General features: G+C 38.1%; 1 protein-coding gene across 1 annotated transcript in view; it reads left to right on the top strand.

Moving 5' to 3' along the window:
* RNF17 (ring finger protein 17) overlaps positions 1–25,981 on the top strand; it is a 37,719-nt gene extending 11,738 nt beyond the window's left edge. Inside the window, exons 12-35 of the mRNA XM_071568439.1 lie at positions 1–162; positions 1,031–1,220; positions 1,647–1,812; positions 3,090–3,284; positions 3,806–3,943; positions 4,416–4,569; positions 5,290–5,405; positions 6,641–6,761; positions 7,499–7,613; positions 10,863–11,057; positions 11,974–12,124; positions 12,867–12,985; positions 13,587–13,677; positions 14,386–14,501; positions 14,807–15,114; positions 16,343–16,506; positions 17,249–17,368; positions 19,771–19,851; positions 20,498–20,623; positions 22,065–22,175; positions 22,703–22,853; positions 23,811–23,946; positions 25,323–25,512; positions 25,883–25,981. Coding sequence (XP_071424540.1) covers positions 1–162; positions 1,031–1,220; positions 1,647–1,812; positions 3,090–3,284; positions 3,806–3,943; positions 4,416–4,569; positions 5,290–5,405; positions 6,641–6,761; positions 7,499–7,613; positions 10,863–11,057; positions 11,974–12,124; positions 12,867–12,985; positions 13,587–13,677; positions 14,386–14,501; positions 14,807–15,114; positions 16,343–16,506; positions 17,249–17,368; positions 19,771–19,851; positions 20,498–20,623; positions 22,065–22,175; positions 22,703–22,853; positions 23,811–23,946; positions 25,323–25,512; positions 25,883–25,981 — 3,515 coding nt within the window. The remainder of the gene's footprint in view (positions 163–1,030; positions 1,221–1,646; positions 1,813–3,089; positions 3,285–3,805; positions 3,944–4,415; positions 4,570–5,289; positions 5,406–6,640; positions 6,762–7,498; positions 7,614–10,862; positions 11,058–11,973; positions 12,125–12,866; positions 12,986–13,586; positions 13,678–14,385; positions 14,502–14,806; positions 15,115–16,342; positions 16,507–17,248; positions 17,369–19,770; positions 19,852–20,497; positions 20,624–22,064; positions 22,176–22,702; positions 22,854–23,810; positions 23,947–25,322; positions 25,513–25,882) is intronic.
* The last annotated feature ends 567 nt before the right edge of the window (positions 25,982–26,548 follow it).

The following is a 26,548-nucleotide window of genomic DNA, read 5'->3' as shown; positions in this document are numbered from 1 at the left end:
GTTTGACAGAATTAGTGTTTGTAAGCCATGTTATAGATCCATGCCATTTCTATATTCGAAGTTACTCACAGAGGAAAGAAGCTTTGGCTTTGCAGAAGAAATTGGAAAACTTCTGTTGTAATAAGAATTCATATCTCTTGCCTTCAGACATTTTGGAACTAGGTAAATGGTTAATTTTTAAAAGTCTACATAGCTTAAAATTCTACCTTGCAATATGCATTCCTTATTATCCTAACTCCTTTCTTCCTCCCCTACCCCTTTACACAGTAAAGCAGTCCTTATGTGTTCTGGAATCTACAACTGATTTTTTTAGAGAAGCATTGTGCACATTGTTTGGTAAAATAGGCTTTCATTAAGTCCCATGAACAAAACACGTAGAACTAAAAAAAGGCTGCAGTTCTTCTCAACCCCAACAAACTGAGTGTGTAGAGTAATCGGAGCAGTTGAAACACCTGGCTGTAAACTTCACGTTTTCTAGCATTAAGTGGTAATTGTTAACTGATAGCTTGTTCAGTATACTGCTTGTAATGGCAAGCCTAGTTCTTTAATGACTTCAGTAAAACAGCTTTCTGTCATGCAAGCAACATTCCCTTCTAGTGGATAGATGAATTTTTTTTAAAGTTCACTGAATAGCACTGTTCTAGAAGTAAAAATGAAAGGCTAAAAAACTAGAATTTTCTAATCCATGTGTTGATCATGTTGCCCACTCTTAGAATGTGTTTGGAAAACGGATAACAAGTATTTAATAACCTCATACATCAATGCTTTTTTGCCACTTTACTAAGAGGTAGAGAAAGTTTGCTAGAAATGACTTCTTAATACTAGCCTTACAGACACTGTAAATGAATGTGGAGGGGGTTTCCAGTGGCTATTGAGACATGGTTTTTACTGTCTTTGTTTTAGCAATAGCACTTTTACTATGTGTGTGGAGGATGGGAACATTGGAATATTATGCAGAACTGTAATAATAGTTGGAGTGTGAAATAATTAAAAGTACTAAATTGAGCCCTTTTTATTCGCTTCCATATAGGTGCTAGAACTTTCATTAAGAATAAGGAAACTGGAATGTGGTGCCGTGGAACTATCATGGAACTAATTCCCCTAGAAAGTAAAAGTCGGAGGAAGCCTTGTGATCCAATAAGATACAGAGTGTGTGATGTTGCATTGCTGAAAGTATTCCTGGTTGATTTTGGAAGTTCCATAGTTCTGGTTTTCTCAGGGTATGTTTACAGAGAGAGGTTTTTGTCTGCAGTTGTTGTCCTTAACTGTTGTTACTCAAGAAGATCTCTACTGAGAAACAAGCCCTTCCTCACCTTCACACAAATAGATAACTGGATACCCAAATGACACTAGTATTCTCTATTTATGTGTTTGCCACAGAAAAAGTGGTAGTGTATTTAAGTACAAAAGTGTGCAAGCCTTCATACATTAAAATATTTAACTTAGACTTGCATTGTAAAAGAGAACACAAGTCCTCTTCCTTAAAAGAAAAATTTATTTAATTGAGACTTTCTAGTTCTATTTCATTGATAGAACTTTATGCCAATTACTGCAATAATGACCTTTATTAGAAGTCTGGGGTTTTTAGGTGTTGAGTTTGGTTTTTGCTTTTAATCTAGTACTGCGTTTATTCCCATTGACATTAGATATGATCCCAGTGAAAGGCCTGATTCTGCTGCTCTGCAAACCATCGAAACCGATGACATTTGTCTGTTTGTGAGGAAGCCTGATCGGCACATTGAGACACAACTTGCAGCGGTTCCTTCTTTAGCAGTACGGTGTTCATTGAAGGATATTGTTCCCAAAAATGCAGTAAGTACAAGCTGCTTTTGAAGTATTTCAGGAGCTTTTTTCCTTAAGATTTATATTCAAGAACTTAAATATGTATTTTAAAATTACCTGATTCTGCTATAAACAAAATGAGACTTAAGAGTACAGGGTATATTGTATTTTTTAATGAAGTTAAATTACCTCCTGTAAACACATGGGTTGCATTGCTTTCTTTGAAAAGCAAATAAAAGCTTATAGCAGTCTCTCTTAAAAAACCTCTAGGTTTACAAATATGTATTTTGGGCTGAAATCTCACTACTCTTATTTTAGATATGTTCTTTTGTCAAATTTAGAAATGAATTGCAAAACTGGTACTTTTAGTTCATATCTGCCTGATAAGTGTATGCAAGTAGCAACTTTCAAAAATCATCCAGAGAAGAAATGGCTTCAGAATTTTTAAGAGACTCTTTTCAGGGGTTGTCCTTTTGTTCATTAAAATTTTTTGCCACATACTGAAAAGTGCTATCAGTCTGTATTCCATTACAAAGAAAAGGATACATATCACAGCATTATTTTCTTCAGTATTCACTTTTTATTAGGCTTGCTTTATTTTTGCCACATTCACATGGGAATGCCCTATGTCCCGTACAGCTGTGTATTTCTGACAGTATCATTGCTGGTCAGTTTGGGTTTCGTTTTTTTTTACCAATGTGAGATGTTGACTAAAATAACTTGAAATAGGAATGATCTGGGACAATTTTCACAAATGTGGGTAAAATGCCTTCCTTATACATGCTTTCATTTTTTTTCACACCTAAAAGTCACAGATTTGCAGTATCAAATGAGAAATGCATTAACTTGATCCCAGAGAATAAATTCTGTCAGGTTTTTTTGAGGTAGATAAAACATCATACAGGATGTTGTGGAGAGGAGGAATGTATAAATTGATTAAACCATGCTGTACATTTGTAAAGACACGAGAAGATAATAAACTTTAACATGAATGGGTAGAGTAGAAGTATAAGACATGAAATGAAAGAGACAATTGTAGTTTATCAGAATAATGAAAAGGGAATAAGACTTGAATCTTCAGAAGAAACATGCTGGAAACTGCAGCCCTTTAATTTGACTCAGTTTTATACAGTTGAATTCTTCTGTGATGGATTAGTAAGTGTATTTTATCCAGTACTGTCCTGGCTACAGACTAGACAGTCTGCATTCAGTATTTCATTTGCTTTGATTTTATTTTTAATCATTATTTGTTTTTTTTTGTTTTAATGTTCTCTGACATCTTGGGAGACTTTTTCTTTCTAACACAGAGTGAAGGCTGGGGAGAGGAAGCAAAGAGAAAATTTGTAGAAATCGTAAATAATAAAGTTGTTTCGATGATAGTATTTGGAAAAGAGAATGATGTTCTCATTGTGGATTTGAGAAAACCTCCATTTGTTGAAATCAGCAGTGATGTACCAGTGTCTCTCCAAGATACATTAGTTTTCTTAGATTTGGCAAGGTATGTTTTTTCCTTTAGTTTATGCTCTTATGCCATAATTGATAATGGAATAATACTTGCAAAGTGAAGCACACGTTGAAAGGTCATTGTTTGTGTTGGAGTATAACTAGTTACAGTAGCTGGAGCAGTGGCAGATAATTTTATTACTGCATCTATGTTCCTCATGTAATGGCTTTTTCTCACAAGTGAGGAAAAGGAAATCTAAAAGAAAATGGTGTTGTCAATGGGTAGAAGAATCTCGCCTTTTACCTTTTCTTTAACAATTCAAACGTACACCACTGCATCCCAAATAAAAGCTTTTTAGGAGCCAGCTGCCATGTATCATTCTCTGCACGTTACATTTGTGATGGGAGAAGATAGAGATAATTAACTGTACAAGCTGCAAGAGGGCAAGTTTAAGCTACACGTATAATGAATCAAGTTACTTTTATAGGACCATGTGGTGGATTTTTATGAATGTAAAACTGTTCCTTCTCAGTTAATTTTGAGTGAATTCATTACAGATTTCATTTTGTTTACCTTGAGTTTAGATTACAGGCTCCCAGTCAGTTAGAAAAGAATACCATCTTGCGCTACAATCCACCTAATATTCCGCAAGAAGGAGAAGAAGTCTTTGTTGTAGTTTGTCACATTAATAGTCCAAGTGATTTCTACCTCTGGTTGGTAAGTTTAAAAATAAAGAATATTTAAATAAAACTCAGCAAACGTTTTAATGTTGAGCTACTTGTAGTCCACACAAAACAAGCTACAACTTCTATTAAGTTCTGTCACTTGTCACCAGTGTTAGGATTCCTAGAACTAACAAGTAATATTAATTCCTACAATCCTAGAGGGATCCTAGATTAATTTCAGGAATTCTTAAAATCACAGAAGGTTAACGGACAAAAAATGTTATGTTACATGGTTAATTTCTGTGTGTTTTACTGTTTAGAATGGCGATTGAGCAGGGCAATACTCAACAATATTTAGACTCTTTAATTCACTTTATGTATTCATAATGACTTTTTAACTTTGGGGGGTAGATGAGAAAGTATACTACTAGAAAACTATTATCCCTTTAAAGAGCAAAAATGTCATGAAAAAATGCCTACTATTTATGTTTTGTTTTGGGCTTGGTTTTTTTTTCCAATTTTAGAGAGAAAGCTTGGAATCTTTATCTCTTCAAAAGAAAATTCAGGAGGTATATAAACATGAGAATGAGGAAAACTTGGGAATTTTCTGCCCAGTTGAAGGCCAAGCCTGTATTGCGAAACAAGAGGATGGGAATTGGTACAGAGCACAGATAAAAGGTGAAGCACTGATTGTTTAATGCTGGGTTGCAAGGTTGGATGTGCTCCTGGATTGGAGTCACACACTGAATATAAACAGTATTAAGCAGCCTTTCTTTTCCTTAGGCATTCTGGTACTAACGGTTTCATAAAGTCAGCAGCACTAATTTTGATTCTTCTGCTATTAATACACTGGTTTATACAGCTGTTCTTTTTAAACAGAGAGAAGCAGTATACTTAATTTTCTAGATATTATTGGAATTGTATGGTATAATTATTTTAAACAATATTTCACTAACTGTTAGTTTGAACTACTGGTATGGCTATTATGGCCAACCTGTGAGTGTATCTAGTGTAAGTTAATAATTCCCTGTAGTAATTCCAAAGGGAATGGAGAGGGCTTGTACTTTTGCTGACCTCTGTGTTGCCTGTATGGGCAGTGTAGCATGTCTGCATGCTCATATGGTTACTTGTCATGTATTCATGCCAGTGTCTCATAAAGTGGTTAGCTGTTAGGGGACCAAAATGCCAATGCTGTCAGTTCAGTGACAAAGGGCTGGCTCTTAAAAGAATACAGATTTTGAATTGGGTAATAAAAATGTGAAAATTTTATACTGACTGACTATACTGTGTGAGTGATTATATGGTGTGATGTTTCAGTTTTGCTCTGAAATTCTGGTGCTTTAACCTGCGTCAGATAATCACTTTTTTTTCTAGTAACTTGGGTTGTTTTTCTTGAAGGGCTGCCAAGTTGTCAAGAAGTTACAGTAAAATATGTTGACTACGGCAACACTGCTAATATATCTCATAAAGACATACGCAGAGTAAAAGAGGAGTTTCTGAGTTTTCCAGAAAAGGTAAGTCAGTGCTGGCCTGCATTAAACACTCAATAGCATCTCAGTGAATGAAAAGGAAGATAGAGGGTTGTTTACACTATGAAATAAATAACTTAAATAATTAAACAGCTTCCTTTTTGCCAGGGTTTGTGATGACTTAATATATTTTGTCTGTATGTCTTTTTAAAGCAATTTTTAAGAATTTAGAATTCTTTGAAATGTGAATGAACAAAGGATTGCAAAGTAAACATTCAGAAGGTGAGGGTATCAGAAGTGAGATTGCTTATGCGGCTTTATCCTGTTGCATGTAAGCATTGATAAATCTTCACACGTACCCATATACTGCATTGCCTTAAATGTAGGTTGGTTGTTGAAGAGTTTTGAATGAGGCTGTTTTAAGAGAAGTTAGACTTCTTTCAGCCCATTAATAGCAGTTTGCAGGTCTTGGGCTTGGGTGGTGCAGAAATTTTGGCCAGGATCGGAATAAGCAGTACTTAATATAGTTCTGGTTTTGTCACTCACAGCCCATTCTTTGAACGTTTGGTTAATCTGTCAGTCAGACTTACTTTCATATTTCTGACTGCCCAAGAATACCTGCAGAAAACATTTTCTGTTACCTTTATTTCCTTTGTCTCCCTTTTCCCTCACCTGTGTTATTTTTGGTGCAGTAAAAAAGGGGGAAACAGTAACATTCACAGTGAATTTAAAATTGAGCCAAAGTTTGCAACAAAGATGCTAAACAAAAATTCTTTTACTCTCAGCAGATTCCTTGTGTGTCCTTCTTATGTCTTCTAGTTAATAAAGTTCAAAATTTGACAGTTTTTTTTCTGTCATGGGTACTGTTGTGATGGTTCTGTTTTGACCTTCAGACTTTTACAATGATATAGTCATGTTAACTCAGACTCAAAGCATCTAAGATTATTACATTATAAGCAAAATAGGAGAAAGGCTTTCTTTATCACCTCTCAACAGTAATCTTTACTGATCTCTGCATCAGTTCTGTGCCTAACTGTAAAGAAAGGCAAGGAGAAATAAGCTCTTTCTATTTTAGCAAAAATGTATCTGAATTTGAGGTTCATACTCAGCTACTGGGAAGGGGCATGATTTTAAACTTTGTCAAATAGTGGTAATGTGGAACCAGAAGCCAAGGTCATCCTGTCTTGCATGAGAGCAAAATGAAGTCTGTGATTTCGTTGTAATGAGATGGTCTGGACACATATATGATGTTAGATGCCTGATTTTGAGTTGTTCTTCAGGCAATCAGGTGTAGGCTGGCTTGCATTGAGCCTTTTAAAGGGGCAGATGAGTGGAACAGAGAAGCCAAGAAAAGATTTGAAGAAATGACTGAAGATAAATTTATGCTGTGTTTAATTATTGGTAAGTTATCAAGAGTGTATTAATTTTTATTTACTTATTATTAAGTCAGCTCAAGTGTATAAATATGCACTTTCATATTCTGAATAGAATTTATTTGAAATGCTTATGTTCGTACATACTAAAGGTAGCCTGGAGTGAGAATATCTAAACATGAACTAATTGGAGGAGACACAACAGATACAACTTCTGACAAAAGCTCTGTTTATGTTGTCTTTTACAGACCACACCAGCATTAGGTCATAAAAGTATTCTGGTTTATTCAGATGATCTTGTTTCCATGAGTACTAGCTGTTTTTGACACTTCCTGACTACTGGTAGTTGAGTGTGTGAATGCTGCCACTCTAAATCGTCCCCTGGACCCCCCAAAAAGTTTCAGATAACACATACATACCTTAGTAGGATTTTTCTCAATATCATTTATTGTTCATATGCAGCTCGTTATTTTTCAGCCCCTGTGGAATGGTGGTTTGGAACCCATCTAATAAATGGAATTAAATGTAGGAGTTGTTTTTTTGTACAAAACTATTTAGTAATTATTGTTGTATTTTAAGTGAATTTTATGGGTATTTGAAGAGCTAAGCCTCTGCATGTTGTTGATGTTAAGAATGAATTAATGTATCAAATGTAATTTTAGAAAATTCTGTCTTCTAGTACCATTTGTTACACCTCCAGAATAACAAATAGTTTTTATACTGTCTTTGATTGGCACTAATTATGTTTATATTATTCGTTCACAGAAATTGTTGATAACATCTTATCTGTTGAACTCTTCCATTCCCCTGTTGATAATGGGAGAAAGCTTAGTGTTAACTGCCAGCTAGTTGAAGAAGACCTAGCATCCTACATTCCTGGGTAAATACACTGTGCATAACTTAAAATATTTGGAAATACTGAATTTGTGTACCAAAATTACTGGTGTTAGTATGTCACCTTTGGTTGCTGGAATTTACCACATTTGTGAGAAATGAATTTACAAATCCCATTCATCAGCTGGTGTAAATTAGGACATAACACTGCTGCATTTAATTTGCTGCCTTTTTACAGAGAAAATCCATGGGCTGTATTCATGAAAATCTATAATTACTCTTTCATTAGTAATGTCTGAATGCTGATGGAAATGGAAAGAGTGTTAAGCAGGAAGTTCTTATTCCAAAAGGAAATTCCTGTATTTGCTTTTCTCAGGAGGAAATATATAAGTGGTTTTTCATCTCTACCTCAGAAATACAACTAAATCTTAGGGACACTTAGTTCTTGTACTTGTCACAGCCACAATTTTTAGCAAGATTTTTGTAAAGTTGAGCAGCTTTATTTAAACCTGAACAACTGAGTTGTTTTGTCACTGTCACTAAGGTATTTTGTTATGTTACATCTATACTTAGATGCCTGCTTCCAGCCCTCAATCAAGAGGTGTATTATTTTAACAGAAGTTGCTGTGTAACACTGGTAACTCGACTAATGTGGATTTTTTGTTTGCTTATTCACTCCCCCTTCTTTAGTTGGACTGGGAGAAAAATCAAAGAAACAGGAGCAAAAAACCTCATGGATCAAAATAAAGACAGAGAAATTGCTTACCAAGTACTGCTGCAGGCACAACAGATTTGATTTATCTTGGTTATTACTAATTGGCATAAATATTTAATTACTGATTCCAGCATTGGTACACAAGACAAACATTTATAGCCCCTACCCTCCCCCTTCCCTAGGGATCAGGTTTACTCCAAGCACTTCTGCTCCCCCTCCTACACTCAGGTTACACTTGAGGGAGGCAGTGAGTGGTGCAGGCGTTGGGTTCTGGACACAGTTTATCTATGCCACTCCTTCCTTCTTTCCATCCTGTGCTTCAGCATGGACCCTCCACAGGCTTCTGTCCCTCAGGAGTGGGCCTCTTTGCCCCACAAAATACCTTCTGTTCCTAGGATCTTGGAGTTTCCTATGTTGTCCTTTGTATTCCGTCTTCTCTCTCCCTGCTGTTTTCTGCCCTTCATTAAGTTAGAGTTGTCACCAGCATTACTGAGGGAGGGCTAAGCCGTGCCCTGTTGAGGGCGTGTTGCAGAGCTGTGTGCGCCATGGGGCAGCACTTGCCTCTCCCGTCTGTCACCCTGCAACCCCCGTCCCCCAGCTACCAACATTACACCCAGTACACTGTGGAGTTTAGTTGGAGTGATGTTCCTCTTGGGGAGGATGGGCAAAGGGGTGTTCTTGGGGGGCTTGGGGCTTTTTAGCTCACTTTGTTTTCCAGTGTGTGTAGGTGTGTAGCTCTTCAGAGTTCATTTGTCATAATCTCTTACTGAATTTCCTGTTTGTGAAGGTGAATGTCTGCAACAAGGCAAGACTGAATAATGTAAACCTACTTTAGATCATTTAGGGCGGTCCTGTGGTGTAATGGAGAGCACTCTGGACTCTGAATCCCAAGGACCTGAGTTCCAGTCTCAGTGGGGACTGTCCTCTGGCAGTTCAATGCCTCCCTGCCATCCCATCCCGTCACATCTCGGATGCTCAGCAGGGTCAGCCCCGGTTAGTACCGGGTGCTGTGACAGTCCCAAGGACTTCCCTGTCACTGTCCAAGCTCGCTCGGCCGTGGCAGATGGACCCCAGGACTTAAACGGTGGGGCCAGTTCTGCACGTGCTGTGCCTCACCTAAAACATCCACTGCGCAGGCTGGAGGGGCACACCCAGGTGGGGAGAGCCCTGCCCAAATCTGCGTTTGCGAAGTCTGGCCATGCATACACTTTAGATCATTTAGAATCACATTTATGGTATTATTACCTTTCATGTTTAATGCTGTTAGGGGATACTCAGGCCTCCTCTAAACTAGTACAGTATGAGCAGGAGAACATGATGCTCTGTTTAAGCTGACTTGCTGATCAGCAAGCATCAGTAAACTTACTCTTGTGCTGGGATAAGAGGTAGTCCATACAGAATTCCAGAATGAAACCTGGGAGTCTGAAGTCCATTGCAAATTGGTAGGTTTTTTTTCCTGATGGATCTGGGTTCATAATTCCATACTGGAGTTACTAGAGGGTGGGATTGTAAGACATGTAACATGTATTTCGCTTGGGAGAGCTCTCCATGGGAGATTCTCTCTTCATAGTTCATAAGAGTTGCTTACAGAGTAAGTGTATTTCTGAGCTATGGTGTACATTTCCATCCTCGTTCTGCAGGTTAAGTGTTTTACCCAGCAGTTTCCAAGCACCTGCATCAGGAAGGTTTGCATGAACAATTGTAGCCTACGTAGTGGATGATTCAGTACTTAAACATCAAGGAATTTTCTCTGTGACAAAGCACTGGTTTTTCTTCCCCTGAAGAAGACAGGTGGTTAGATCTCTGAAAACAGAAAATACCTTCCTCCCAGAGGCGCAGAAATGGCCAGCAGTTAAACTCAGGCTTGCTGTCTCTTTCAACCAGGGATGTTTGCAAGAAACCAATTCTTTTGTATTAAAGGGTGTTTCTTCAGGCTGCAGCCTGGTACAATCTCTAGGTGGCACAGTCTGTGTGGATTTGTACTAAACTGGTGGTGGCTCAAAATACATACCAGGCAACTATTGATTGCTACTGGGCTTCACTCTGTCAAATCCACACAATTTAAACAAGTTCAAACAAGGTATTACCGTGATTATACTTGATCTAACACTTCAGTTAGGAAAGTGCTAGCACCAGTTATGTTGTATTTGTATCCTTAGGGAATGCTAGAAAGGTAAATATTTCGCTAATGTTAATATTCTTCTGAAAGAAGTATTTGCACATTGTAGAAGTTGAATGTTGCAGGTTTTACTCAGAGGCCACACTGCTTTCCAGAAGCAGATAATTTAATGTCTTTTAAGACAGACACAAACACTGAGGTTCAGCTTTCACTGGCAGCCTGGAACACATACTGTTTCCATCTGACATAAGAATGTCAAATCTCCTTCTGAAGGAGAAAAAAATTACTATCCTGAGTGTTTCAGAAGTAGCATTTATAAATGTTTTTGTCTTTTGTTGGGATTTTTGTCTGCTTTTTTAAGTTATAATTCCCTTCGTGTCAAAGTGGGATTATTGAACTGTTTTTAGCTTGTTTAAAATGTGTTTAAACTTCCCATTCTAATTATTTTGTGCTCTTTACAGGTACACCAAAAACACTGTGGTAGAGCCCAATGAAATATGGGATGATCCTCTAGAAGAAATTCCTAAAACCTCTGAAGTGGATGAAGGAGATTTCATGTTGCTTTCTAAGAAAGAGATGAGGGGGAGAATTAGCCATGTCGTGTCTCCTAGTAAAATTTTTCTACGATTGCTATCATCTGAAGTAATACTGAAAAGGTACTAAGATTCAAAGAACTTTTCATGTAAGATGCTCTTACTATAGAGTGGTGAAGTAACAAATTCTGAATAGAGTTGCATTTGACACTGTACTTTTTGAAGGCTGCTGTCTGATAATGCTTTGTTGAGGAAAGTATAGGAACAGAAGACAGGTTGGCAATATGTTTTAGTTTATTAATATTTCTGATTCCAAATTAAGTACATGATCTGACTCCTGTTTCAGTTTTAATGTAGTAAATATTGAGGCCTGATGAATGCAGCGTTGTCCAGAAGGATGAAATCTTATTCTTTCTTTTCTCTTTCCCATTCCTTCATTAGAAGTCTGGTTTAATACCAGTATCCTAAGGCACAGAATTAAGTATAGTAATTTTCACTGTGATTCCAGTAAACTGTTAGGAAGTTTGAAGAACATTTCTGGGCATAGTACATGAGCCTTCTCTTGATAAATATTTAGGTAACTTTTAGATAATAGTACGTACTGTTTGAAGACAGTTAAATGGACAGGTTATGGCTTAGTGCAAGTTGATTATTTTGTATTTATCTTTTTAACCTTCTTGGTTGTAACTACCTAGAGTTCTGCTTCATTCGTCATGGCACTAAATGAGTCCCACACTCTGAAGTTGTCAAGAGAGAACACTGATCTTTCAAGTAGTGCTGTATAATGTGGTCAGGATCACTCAGGTTGATTCCACTGTTTAAGGAAACACGATAGTCTTGCAGAATTTTCATCAGGTTGCATGTGTTTTGTAGCTCCTGTTTGATGTTTTCCTAACACATCATGAAGAAAAACTACTGTGTTTCTGTTAAACTGTTACTAAAACTTTATAGTTTGCTACTTAAGCAGTGATTGACTGAATAAGCCCTTTATTCGCTATATAAAATTTTAGTACAACAAAAGTGGGTTTTTTAATGTTAGTTTACAGGAGGAGATGGCTTCCATCTACAAGGAATCCCAGCCACAGCCTGTGAAGTGGGAAGGCAGTATGCACTGTGCTGTTTACGTACCTGATGTGGGACAGTGGCAAAGAGGTCAAATAAGCAGGATTATCTCTGAAACAAGTGCAGAGGTAAACCTCTTAGCATAGTAGGCTTCATACTTTGGTTTCTAAGCTTGTAAGCATTCACTAATTAAAATATGGTCAAATCTTTGCTTCTTACTTCTGTGTTAATATTTTCTCATATGGCCTTTTGTTAAGGGTTTAAGTTATGTTGTGCATTGCTGCAAGTAAGTTGACTGTCTTGACAAAGCTCCAATGCCTTTAGCAAGTTCAGGAAGGCTCATGAGGGGCTGACTTTCTGTGTATTTACACTAAACTTCGGAACATGGCACAGCTTCCCGAGGTACAGGCCTCACAATTCAGATTAGATTCCAGAAGGTCTGTGAAACTGAAATCAGTCACAGTAATTCAAACCTAATGATCCTAGTTAAGAGCTGGAGCCAGTTGAACAGAGTGCAGCACCACAGGAACACATGTAGTCATGTTGTTGCTTGAACCTTAAGCTGGTGGTGATGCACCACCGCATGAGAATAAAAAGGGAGCGGAGTGGCAGAGCTATTTCAGCAATTCTTGGTTTACTAAAAGTCTGAAAAGGCATTGAACCCCCTTTGAGCACACTTGTGTGGTTTGTCTCCTTTGTATGCTGTGGTAGTCATTGGTATGGTGTGATGAAGTACTTTGTTGCAGAAACCATTTGTTGAATCCTGGTAATGTTTGAAATTTTTTTAGCCTCTTCAGGTGTGCTTTGAATTACTTACAGGTAACACTGAGAGTGTTTTTTCTGTTTTATTGTGTTTCTTCTCTGTAACAGGTAATACTTTATGATTCTGGAGTTGAAAAAACAGTGGAGATCAGCTGTCTAAGAAAACTTGAGGAAAATATGAAGGCAATTAGCACATTAGCAATAGAATGTTGGTTGACGGATATAAGGTAGCCTTTCCCTTACTCTGAGTAGCCGCACTGGAAACTAATAATGACATAACTTATTTTGCTGTGTTAGCACTGGTTATCTAAGAGTTGGATGTGGTTTGCTTTTTGAATAACGAAGCAATGGAGTGGTGACTGTGGTTTATTTTATAAAGGTTTGGGGGCTTTTTCTACCACATTACCAATAAAGCAGAAACTGTGCTATAGAAGTAAATAATATTTATATGTTGAATTATAAAATAGTGAACAGTTCTATGTCACTGATTTTTTCCTTGGCTCAGAATTTGAGCTGAATCAGATCTCATGGAACTGCACAGAAGGTCTCCTTTTTTCTAGACTGTTAAGACAGGGGTCATCCTTCTGGAACTTACGATACTCCTCATTTTGAAGTTTTGGGGGTATATTTTTTTTAATCCTTCTTTTCAAAGAGATCCAGAAATGAATAATCATTTCATTTTACTGTTGATGAAAGAGGATTATCTTTTTTACCCCTGACAGTTCAGGCAGTCAAAAAAAAAATTCTCAGTGAAGGGAAGGGTTTGTAGTTATGCTCAGGAGACACCAACTTCTCTTGTACCAGAGATTATCTTTTGTTCTATGTTAGACCAACAGGTGGAAGCTCACAGTGGACAGCAACAGTGTGTGAATTCTTATCCTATCTCCTAACTGGAGCACAAGTAAAAATAATCATACAGGTTTGTAATCAGAACCAGTAGTATTTGTAAAATTTCTGCTAGGCTGTCTGTTAATTCAGTTTTTTCTGAATATTTTACTGTTCAAAAAGCTCTGAGTGGAATTTGCTTAGATAGCTGTTTGCTGTAGGGAAAAAGGTGCATTTTCTTCTTTCTGCTCTATTTGTATTACTCACTGGAGCATTAGAGCAGTTTGGCTACCCAGTGTGGAAAGAACTTAGTCTTGGATATATTTAGTTACCGGAGAATAATACCTGTATCTTTGGGATCACTGGATGCTGACAGCCTTTATGGACAGAAAAGCCAGATGCTCAAGTTCATGATGAGAATGATTTCAGCAGTTACTGTATTAGTTTTCAGGCATCAAAGAATGAAAAAAATAATCCAGTGCTGTATGAACCTCATCAATAATTGATTTTTCCCTGCTATTAACAAAAAAAACTTTAAAGGTTTGATTTGTTCAGTGTCTGTTGGCAGCTGCCACTGAGGTTTTATAATGTGTATAGAAATAAAAGCAGTGATGAGTGTAGTTATTTATGAGTGGGTTTAAAGCTCCTGCTGAAGGAAGACAAGTGTTTGGCAGTTCATTCTAATAAAACAAGGGAAAATATGTCTGATTTGCAGTCAGTACAAATAAAATTAAAAACATGCCTATAGTTTAGAGGAAATGCGTATTGTAATATGTTTCCCAGCTCTCTCATTTTTTTCCAGGAAAGTGATGGGTCTTGTGCACTGCCTGTGAAAATTCTTCACAAAGATGAAAGAGGAAAAATGGTTGATACTTCCGAATACCTTATTGAACAGGGTTTGGCTCTTAGAAACAGGAGGTTTGGATACTTTTATATTCTTGTAGACTCTGATATTCACTTTTGGATAAGCTAAGAAATAAAAAATTTGGATTGTCCTCTAAAGCATATATAGCAAGAGAACTTGATCTTCAGAGAACTTATTTGAGCGCAACATTAATTGTATCCATTGCACATTTCAGTTCTCTTAAGTTGGTAGACAAGATGTTTGACAGTATTTTAACAAGTATTTTCCACCTTTGTGGTTTTTTACTTCTATTATTTTATCCTTTGGTGCTTCTCAAGTTGTCGGTTAATTATTGATACGATTTGATTGAATCTACCAGAACTGATAAAGCTGACATGGTATGCTCAGTCTCCAAGGAATATCTGAATGTACATTTAGAGGAAGAGAACACACAAGTGGATGTTTGTAATTCCAAAACTGCATGTGCAAGAAACCGAGCTGTTCCAGAGGAAAACATCACTGTTTCGGAGAGCGAACAAAAGTCATTCAAAACAGACAAGTCACTGCCTCACTCAGGAATGGATGAAGCATACCCATCTCCTGTCGTACCTGAAGCAAAAATTTTTCTGGCTGTTGTGAGTTGTGTTGGAGGTGATGGAACTATTTATATAATACCAAAATCATATGGTAAGCTTACATAGAAGAAAATGTTTGTTAATGCGTCTGAGCACTTTCGTGTATCAGCATATACCAGATACATATTCTAGTATACATGTCGTGCATCAGAACACAGTTTTGAAAAATCGCTGTTGGGAGGAGACATGTCCTTTGGCATGGGGGGCAAGGGGCACATGCCCCTCCTCCTGCGGGGAGAGGTCCTGCAACTTCCCAGCAGAGGGAACCCAAATGCCCAAGACATGTCGCTCTGTCCTTGAATCAGCTCTCCTGTCCTTCCACCTCCTAAGAAATAAAAAAAACCCCAAGCAGTTGGACAGGCAGGTTACTTGCCTTTCTTCTCTAGGCAGTGTTGTATAAGGCAGCAAGTGCTTTATTTTGGAACATTGAGATTGTGATACATTATACTACTAATAAAGTAAAAGGAGTAATTTACTTTAACCATGAAACAGTCATAAAGATTTTTGGGAGTTAGCCTGACTCTCAAATATTACTGGGTTTTTTCCTTCAGTTTGAGCTCAGTATCCAATTTCCTTGGGCTCTTTATTTGTATTGTGATAGATTCCATACCTTGTAATATTTTATGTTTGTACTGTTTGAAAGGGGTTCATTTTTATCTGACAGGTGGAGTGTCAGTATTCAGTACCATGGCAGTATGTTGTGCTTTAGAGAAATGTTTACATATGAGAACACTAATTTATTTTTTTGTTCCACAAGTACATGTAACTGCTAGATCATACCATAAAACTTTGAAATTCAAAATACAGGAACCTGAGTTGCCCAGGGCTGTATTGTTCCAGGAGTTAGTGCTGTAGACTGTACCTATAGCAGAAAAGATTCTTCTGGACACCTGCTATGTATTGTTTCGTGGCATCCTACCAGTGTCTCTGGGAGTCTGTTGTCTTGTTTGTGCTTTTTATGGCTCTTGAATTAGTCCTGCCAGGGTGTCAGTTATAGTTATAGACTCTGCTCTGAGATGAGAATCCTGTATTATTAAGGGCTTCTGAACTGGGGAGGCAGTTTACTTTTTAAGTATCAGCTTGTTTGCATATATACTAGATGTTGCACATATATTTTGTATCACTCTTGGAAGGTGTTTTTTGTTGCAGCACATGTATTTTATGTTTATACATGTCTTTGTGTGAATCTGCTGGGTTTTAAGTATGGAAACCCTTTGCATGAGTATGTTATAGACTATTTTAAATTTATTTTTTTTATTTCCCCCCCCCCTTCCTTGAAGAAAATGCACTAAGCAAATTGATGACTGAAATACAAAGTGCCTTCAAAGGCCTTGGTCTTCTGATACCCTATGGCTGGAAAAGGGGAGAAGCTTGTGTTGTAAGAGGATCAGATATCATGTGGTATCGAGGGAAAGTTGTAGAAGTCAATGGCAGTACTCTCCAGGTGAGTTGGATTACAGTGAGGTTGTATGTATGAATATATGCATATGTACATTTAAAAATAGTGGCAAATAATCCAATCCTTTAAACTAAATTTAGAATCTCCATGTTTTCTCATTCAGCTGAACTGACAATGCAGATGCTCATTCTGCTTAAAAGTGTGATTACTGTCCTGAATTTTACATTTGTTTTAAAGATTAATTCTGTACCTCTTTCACTTGTCACAGTTTTTCCCATAGTTTTCCTAGTAATGATAAATTTCCTTGGGTAAAAAGCTACCCTTGGTCACCTGTAAGTAATCCCTTTTAGGTTTTTTTCTTGTTTTATTGTTTTTCTTACCATGTGCAGAATGCTTTGAAAACAATTAGGTTTGGCGTTGCCCCTGCCCTATCCCCATGCTGAAAGTAGTGGCTGTTTGTTTTCAATTCTTTCTGCTACTTTTTCTCATCAGCAGTTAATCTTACCTAACCTCTTGAGTCTGCTTGTGATTTTTGAATGTAGATTTGCAAAGTCTAACACTATCCTGGTTCACAAATCTTGAAAGAGAAATTTGGAAACAGAGCTTGTAATCTGCCATACCAGTTTTTTAATCCTTTCTTTCATTTCCACTTTGTCACATCACCTGTTTACTATCACACCATTTTTTTTCCCTCCAAAAAAGTGAATGTTGTAAATGAATGCTTTCTCTTTCTAAACTTAACTTTAAATCCAGGAATGATTTCAGGAAAGCTTTGCTTTTCCTATAGGTACAGTACATAGACCGTGGTTACACAGAGAGCATTCCTCAGTGTCATCTGTATCCAACTACACTTTATACTGATATTCCTCCCTTCTGCATCCCATGTCAGCTCTACAAGACATTACCGGTGAGTAATGGCAAATTTGTGTGTTAGTAGGTATTTGCTCAAATCTGTACACTGTTTTGTTACGGAAAAGTTGAGATTAGTTCCTGGTGTTTTTTCTTGCCTACAAGGATTCAGAGAAGACCTGATGAGAATCATTTCAGCCTTTTATCAGGAACAGACAGATTGCTGTATGAAGGGACTGTGCTTCAAAGGCACTGTCAGGAGAGCTAAACCTTTGTGAGACAGGACACTGGAGTAGTTGGCAGGGTGATACTTCGAAGTGACAATTTCATTTGCAACAGCAACAAGAAATAAGGCCTGGATTTCTTAATGCAAAATCGACAGAAAATTGCAGATCTTCAAGTTCTGCAGAAGTGTTTCTATCATTCTGAACTTTGCTGTGTAGGAAACAATGTAAACGGGTACAAGTGAATTGTGTTAGGTGGTTTTGTTAGTAATTATTTGCTTTGTAAATAACATCTTCACATATTATCACGCCTTGCTTCATTTATATGGTGCATTTAGTAAATGTGAATTACTGAAAATAGCACTTAAACTTTTAGAGAAAGCCTTTTTGTTGCTGGAAGCAGTTAAACAGATAAAGGCTGCAGCTCCAGTGAGGGCATGGGGTCTGCAATATCAATCCTGCTGGTGCAGATGTCAGACTGCAGGAAGAGCCTGGACCTTTCTCCTGGGGCAGGGACATGCAGCAGACTTGCCTGCAAAAGGGTGTGCCCATGTGGGGGACTCAGTGCAGCAAGTGGCTGAACTGCAGGAGGTGGTGGGAGGACTTTGTAACATCAGGGAAGCTGAGAAAGGGTTGGATAGCTGATTCCAGGTGCAGTCTGCAGTGGACCTGCAGCCAGAGGCCAAACAGCCAGAAAAACTCCCCCAGTGGCACACACAGAAGGGAGTGGAGGCAATAATGCAGAAGAGTGGAAGCTTGCAATGGCAAGGACCTGCAGGAAGAAGAGACTTGCCCCAAAGTTTGAGGTGTGCACTTGCAGGACAGCTTTGGCACTGCAGGCTGACAAGGACAAACCTGTCACATCAGCTGAGTAAGGCAGTGCCATCTGCTCCCCATATAACCACCTGTGCAACTAAGAAAAGGCAACAGGTGATAATAGTGAGCGCTCTTGAGTGAGGGGTACTGCCTGCTGGGGTTCCTGTGAGGGATGTCACAGGGAGACTGCCAAGAATCACACAGCCTACTCCTATCACCTGGTGCTGCAGTTTCATGTTGGCCCCAGGACAGAGCCCGGAGCAGTTTGAGCAGGATCAAGAAGGGTTGCAGATCCCAAGAGCTGTGGTTAAGAGTCTCTGGAGCACTAATAGGTTTCTTCATCAGTCACAAAATCACAGACTGTTCTGAGTTGGAAGGGACCTACAAGGATTGTAGAGTCCAACTCTTAAGTCAATGGTCCACACAGGGGATTGAACCCATGACCTTGGCATTATTGCAACCAAATTTTAACCAACTGAGCTAATCTCAGGGGAGTTGTTCCTGCCTGTCAAAGAGAAGGGGGTTGAAAGCTCCAGTCCCAGCCTGGTGAGTTAACAGATTATTATAGGACTTGTGCCACAGCCAGGGGTTTGGCTACTTTTCCAGTGGCTGTGGCTTTTAGAAACCTGGTCTGCTGGGGGCCTGTGGGGTCCATCTGTCAGAGAGGAAGGTCATCTTTTGGTCATAAGCTTGTAAACCCTGGAGAGGGATCACAGGTCAGCGAGAGAGCACCTGAAGAGCAGCACCTGTTGGAGCAAGTCCAGAGGAGGACAAGGAAGATGATCAGAGGGCTGGAAGAAAAGCTTTACTTTGAGAGTAGTGAGGCACTGGGACAGGTGGCACAGAGAAGCTGTGGATGCACCGTACCTGAAGTGTTCAAGGCCAGGCTGGAGGGGGCTCTGAGCAACCTGGTCTAGTGGAAGGTGTCCCTGCCCATAGCAGGGGAGTTGGAAATCTATGATCTTTAAGGTCCTTTCTAACCCAAACCATACTATGATTCTGTGAAAGACTGGCTTGTAGGGCTATGGGCTGAGAAGCAAACATACTGCAGGGAATAAAAGAAGTATTGAAAGTACTCTGTGTTTTGTTGTCTGTAATCTTAGATTCTTTTATTGTGTCTTTGGATTATGGTTCAGATAATTATGTACATACACATTATTATGTACATAGTAAAGGTTAGATTTGGCAAGCAGCATCTCTTTCTAAGCCATTTCAAGATCTGAAAATGGTGGGTTGGCATTGTTGCATAAGCTTTAATGCACCAAATAGATACTATTTAAATGGTTGTAGACAAATCAAACCAATGATTTGTGTTTTCAAGTAAGTTTTTTTAATGATAATCACATATTTTCACCTATCTTAGGAATAGGAAGAGTATTACTTACCAGCATCTTACTGTTTCATGCTTTTCTTCAAATAGATTGGAAATTTTTGGCAGCAGGATGCAGTACATTGCCTACAAGAACTACTTACAAATGAAGAGGTTGAAATACATGTTGAGGTAGCTTAATTTAGTCATAGATGTGGAATGAAGCTTAGTTGGGGGTGGGGGTTTCCTATTAACTGGCATTGAGAATAATACATGAAGGAGTATAGCAGTAAATACTTTTTTTTAGACAAAACAAAATTAACCTTTTATCTCCCATGGCTTTTACTGTATTATTAAATGTGTGCCTTAGAGGTAGTCACATTTTTTCATCCTGTTTTTATTGTGTTGTCATTTTGACAAGTCACCTAACTACCAACAGTATAAGTTCTATTTTAAGTGATTAAATTTTTATATGATTAAGTAGGGACATGTTTAAATGTATACATTAACATTATAGGGAAACATATGGTCTGTATTGACTAAAACCAAGCAATTTCAGATAGTTTAATTTCTAATGATAAATTGTGAAGGAGAAGAATTTGAGTGAGCAAGCATGGAATAATATTTCAGTGTCAGAATGAGTAGTTGGTGCTGCCATTCCAGAGATACAGTCCCATTCATGTGATAATTAATGTAGTAGCCATGCTTACTGGTTTTGTGTCTTTGGTGAATTAATATGGTGCATATCAGCATGACAGGGTTGAGTTTCCTGGTCACTGCTTCTAAAACCTCAGTCACACTATTACTATTATAATCCTGTTTTGTCTTGTGGAAATAGGAATTACCAAATAACCCATGGGACAAGTTGTCCATCAGCCTGTATTTTGGTGGGATATCACTTTCGTCCTTCATGGCACAGCAGAAGTACTGCATTGCTGAGGATCGTCTGGACATGCAAAAGCTGGTGAGACGTGTGTGTGTCCATCTCTTTCACTGTTGTTACTCTAACATGGAAAAGATTGCTCAGATTCTTGTTGTGACCTTTTATTTTTTTTAATTGTTTTTTTGTTTGACATTTTCGTATGGTTTTGTGATGTGAACAGCAGTAACTGAGTACGTGCGATGTGTTGATAAGATTGTGTGGAATAATGAATAGCCAAGAGTTTCTTCATGGACTCCTTTAAGAAAAAGAGATGTTTGCATTTCTGTTTGAAGTCCAACTAGTTTTTGTGTTCCTCTAAAGCCTAAAATGATGATAGGAATAGATTAATATTTGTATCACTTGAAGGGATTAGTTATTCATAGAAAAATATCCAAGGATGAAGATATTCCAAAGTAAACTGGATTAAGTATTTCAACATAAACCCAGTGATTTCTAAGGGAATTATGTAGGTTCCTTATTCCAAGTGTCTGGGATATTTATCGGTTCTTCTTTAGGGAAAGATTGAAATTTTCACCTGTCTTTGTTGTCTTAAAAACACCCTATATAAGTAACTGCTCTGTATTTTATTTAAATTTTTTTCTTGGATTCTGAGGATCAAGTTTATTTAAACTGCTAAGACTGTTACTTCATTTTTTTCTTAATTCTGTTTAAGCCTGCCAATGTGTTTTATTTTTCAACTTATGTCTTTTGATTCAGAAAATAATTTTACTGTACATAGTACGCTGCTGTCACTGCAGAAATTGTATGTTTTGTTGTGCATCATAGTGAAGTACAAGAGAGAATAGGAGCTGTATTCATGATGTGTGATCCAGCTTAGCTATGTGCTGTGCATCCTTATAAAGGCATAGTTTAATGCACCAGGGTTTATTTTGTTGTGAACCAAATGCATTAATGACATGTAGAATTTCAAACTGTAAAATACATTGGGTGTAAAGGAAGATGCTACTGAGGAGATGTGTCTGTATTTTGCAGTATCTGTTGCCTTTTTGAAGCAATGATAGTTGTGGGGGCTGAGGAGTGTAATTTATTCTTTGCCCTGCACTTAAGGGATAACTTGCTCTGACAAACTGCAGTAAAACAGGGCATGACATGCAGGGTTATCTGTGCCAATTAATTGCTGTGATTTTAGTTTCTCTTTCTAATTTTTTTCTCTCTTTAAAGGGAATTCCATATTTAATGCAGTTTTAAATTAACAGCAATCAAGTTAGTATGTCAGTATGTTCAGATCATTTCAAAGATATGTTCTTCATATTTTAAAATTATTAATTAGTTCTATTCTAGCTAAAGCTCTTTTTAAAAAAAGGTAAGTATTGAAAGAAAAAGTTCTTTTTTTTTTGTCAAGGACACACTGTTCATTTTGATACACATTCTTAGGTAACTTCTTTGAACCCAGAGTCAGACCACAGCTAGTTTCCATTTTGTCACTAAATGTGGTGCTCATCTGAAGTCTGTCTTGATCTAGGGGCTCTCTGCAGGAGACATTCCTGTTTCGCCCTGGTACGTGTTGCCACCACTGCCTGTTCCAGGAGATACCTTTCCTGTCAGAGTCACCCATTTGGTGTCCCCTAAGGAGGTATGTCTCGGAAACATCTCTCATATCTTGCAGTCCCCTGGAGCTGATGAAAAGGACATCATGGATAACAAGTTCAGAGCATTAGAGATGTTGCAAAATGGTACTGAGTTAATTGATGCAGGTAGTTATGCAGGGCAGCCACCTGAGTGAACTCTTAATGAAACACCTTCATGGGTTGGAGCAGAGAAATACTAATTATTTCTCTAAAAAAAATGAATTTTAAGAGTTCACAATGCTGCTGTCTGGTACTTAACGCTGTATAATAAGAATTTAGGTCATTGGATTTAATCTGGCAGAACAATGATGATTTTTAAGGCAGAATGTATTGTGCATTAATCAAATACAGGATTCCTACATGGACTTCGAATGTTGAATGATAAATAGAGAAGAAAAGGGAGCAAGAATGTGCTTAACCTTTCAAAGATAGGAACAAGTCATCTTTTAATAATTGTTGATCACCAATGGGATTGAAAGCTTTTAAGTCATCTGCTCAAAAGTTGTAACATGCGGGTCTTTTCCTTGAGTAGGTTTACATTTGCCTTGATGGTTCTGAGAACCTTCCGAAGCAGTCTGGCATAGAGAGCGCTGCCAGCAGTTATACAGGCAGCCTTGATGAGGCCCTGAAGTGGTGCAATAAAATTGTGGAGTCTTTTCCTCTTCTAAGAAGCTTTGTAAAAGGTACATTACTGTGTTTGTTTTCCCTATTGTTTCATGTAGATGTACCAAAACCCTGGATTTCTCTTTAAAAAATAGGAATATTTCTATGCATCTTTAAATAGAACTTTTGGAGCAGAAGTAGTAACACTGCACTATAATCATATGATACACTACAATAACATTTTTACTTTTCTTTAAATTGAGGCATTTGTGTCATTCTGATCCACTTGAAAATAATGGACACAACTCAGACTTCTGATGCCTGTTAAAGTTATGAACTGAGTTTAGATTGCATTTGGCAGTAATAGAACTTTTCCCGTAAGGTGCTTGTAACGGAAGCTGTAACTATGAAATTCTTGCTATTAAGTATTCCAAAGACAAATGTTATGTACAACAAATCATGTAACCAAGGTTTAGAAGTAATGTGAACCCTAAGGAACATCACTTTAATTCTGGATTTCTCCATTTAGGCAAAAAGATGGGCAATTCCCCTGTCCACAGCGGTTGGGCCTAAAATAACATAAAGTATGTGGGTCTAAAACTTTGTGAAGAAAACGGTTATTGCTAGTACTTGATTCTACCAACTGGTTAAACTCTGGTTGGGGATTTAGGCAGCATTTGCCCTGTGTCCTCCAGACTTAGGTCTGTTCTCTTAGTGATCAGTTTGTTTACTTACTGGCATGTGCAAAAGAGTAGAGGTTGAAGAGTTTTAACATTAAAGTGTTTGGATCACTACCAAGCAATTTACTGTTATTTCTTGTAATTACCTTGTGAAGTATTGGAACTTGACTTAAATTGCATACCTAGTGATTGTGAATTGGAGTTCAGAGAAAATTGGTGGATGTATAGAATGAAATCATAGCATGAATTTGAGAAGGAAAAAGAAACAATCTCTGTCACAGAGTAAAGTGGATTTTCAAGTTCAGTTTGTACTGCGCTGAGTATTCTGAGGTGTTACGTGGTGTTCCTCTTCTACAGAACTGCCTTGCCTTGCAGAATATGTGGATGGTTTATGGTATAGAGCAAAGCTCCTCTCTGTTACAGAGTCTGACCCTGTTCAGATTCAGATTCAGTTCGTTGACTATGGGACTTACTCGGTTGCTCCAATGCACAGGTAAATATATAAGAATACAATACACATAAAATGTCTGTATGTATGTATACACTTAAATTATGAAATATGTCTTTATAAAGAAATTCATGTATTTTTACATATATAATTTCTTTTTGTATAACTACATATATATTGTTTATCATTGATTTTAGTTGGAGAAAAAGGGGTTTGCCTGATTAGATAACCGTCTGCAGGGTATGGGGTTGTGCACCTGCTTCTGTCTCAGGCTGTTCTGAAAAGCCCATTATTACAATATCAGATTTCTCTATTATCTCCAGTCTCCTGTGAGTAGGCTCAGGCGTATAATCTGCTTCTGCACCCAAGAAGCTTACTCAAAACAAGGACTGAGCCCTCCAGGTGTACAAAAAAATCTTCCAATCCTGTGTGACTGCAGTCTGCACAGCAGATAACTGGGGGAGTAAGATAAGGGTTGGGGGAGTATCTGAGTGAGACACACTCTGCCCTGCTTGTGTAGAAAGTGGAATTTCAAATATCTGTTTTGCTTGGTGGTGAGCCATGCTAAGAACTCCTCCTGTGCTGACACACAGATGTCAGCTGAGTGTCTCAAACACTCCAGGCTTTTAGGGTTCCCTAAGCTTGTCTGAATTTCTCAAAGATAGACAGACAGATATCTACACACACACACAATGTATATATGTGGATAGAACTATAGTATGTATATATAGTACATGTACATATACATGGGGGGGGTTCTGTGTACTGCTTATTCACATTGACTTGCTCTTTACTGGTTGGGGAATCTGAGCATCCTTGCCAAAGATGAGATAAAATGGGGATTTGAACAATTTCCTCCTTCACAGACTGTTAGGATATGGGAGATGGTGTGTTTTATTTCAGGGTTGCATTTCCTGCTCTGCTCCCCATTCCCTAGCTTAGCTTCTGGGGTAGAGAGATAGAACAATGGGGAGGTGATAATACAAACCCAAGCTACCTGTTTCCAGTAGTGTGTCTAGAGCACATTCAGGCATCCAGCACTTTGAGCCACAGAGGTTTGTGGAGCCTGTGCTGTCGTGATTTGCACTTGGATTCCTGTGCTCAGGTCTGTGTTAGGCCCTTAGCCCTCCTCCCAAGGGCTGTGGTGGAGGGGCAGTCTGTGCCTGGCAGGCTGAGGGGCCTGTGTGCTGCTGGCCCTCTCTGTGATAGGTGCTGTACAGAGTCCTGCAGCAGGCCCAGCTACCTTGGGAATTGTTTGGTCTGATGCTGGCATGTTGCCGTAGAGCAGGGAGTCTGATCCCAGTTTCCAGACTGTAAATCTACCCGCATGAACCATTCAGCTGTCCGTCCTTACATCCTTACGGAGGGTTGAGCTCGATGGGTGCATTGTTGCAGGCAAACACTTCTCATTTTTGTTGTAGATTGCGCTACATACCTTACTGTCTACTGAAGTACCCTGTCCAGGCAGTACGAGTTCTGTTGGCTGGATTTAAACCTGCTTCAGATGACAGAAACACGGATCGAATTCCTTATTCCCCAGAATGGAGCCTGCAAGCACTGTGGGCTATGGCAGACTGCGTGGAAGGAAAACATCTCTCTGCATCCGTGCTTGTGAGAAACACTTTTTTCTTTTTTTTTTTTTCAAAGGCTAGCCCTTGTGGTTATAAAATGTCTTCTAGCACTTCTAGCACTCTAATTTTTAAGTGGCTGTTTTACTATGGATCCTCATAATTTGAGAACTATTTACTATGGAGGAAGGCTGACAAAGAGAGAGAGTGATATGATGCTTTTCCTAATCCTGCAATCACAAAGTCTCTGAGCATTCTTGCTATTTTAAAACCAGTTTTCTTTACTTAAAAACTGAAGTACTCTTCGTATATTCACAGTTCCATTTAGGCAGTGAGTGTAGCCAGTAAAGTAACTTTCAGTATTGGTCAGCATGAGATTTAAATTTGTTACTGTCAAAACTGTCAACTTTCAGACTCTTTCACCAGAGGTCACCATTTATTTGTATGGAGATGACAAAACTCTAGCTCATCTGAAACTGATAGAAATGGGACTTGCAGAGTTGGACGAGTGACATGTAAGTACAGTGACTGTGAACTACAAATTCATGCCATTGTGGAGGGATGATTTCACAAATTTTTAAAAAATTATAAACTGCCAGTAATGTTGACTTTCTAGAATTTATTTTTAAGAAAAATCCCTTTTGTCCTCATTCACTCGATTAATAAGTATTTGATATAAAGCAGAAAGCTGTTTAAAAAAATAGTTTATTTACATACCATAACTGAAGCCCAGTTACAGGTTTAAGAACTAACAGGTAGTGAAACAAAGAGCTCTAATGTGATGTAACATAAAGAGGTTTTGCTGCCAGTAACTGAAGAAAGTAATTTGTAGATGTGTGGTGGTGCACTCTCCCCATATAATCAAAATTAATTCTCTTTATTTCATCTGATCTCAATGCCAGATGCCAGTGGTTACTCAGGCAGACATCCATATCCATAGAGCTAGTCAAGCATGGAGTATTTTTAATGAAGGGCTTTACAGTGTGTTATCCAGAGTCAGAGACTTGGATTTTCAGATTTCTTGGCTAACTCTGTTATGTAGTATTTTCCCCTCCCATTTAATAAGCACTCTCCTAATA

This window comes from Pithys albifrons, chromosome 1, assembly GCF_047495875.1.
Source record: "Pithys albifrons albifrons isolate INPA30051 chromosome 1, PitAlb_v1, whole genome shotgun sequence".
In the NCBI taxonomy this organism is placed as follows: Eukaryota; Metazoa; Chordata; class Aves; order Passeriformes; family Thamnophilidae; genus Pithys; species Pithys albifrons.
Note: the sequence above shows the minus strand (reverse complement) of the source record. Positions and strands in the feature narration are given on the sequence as shown.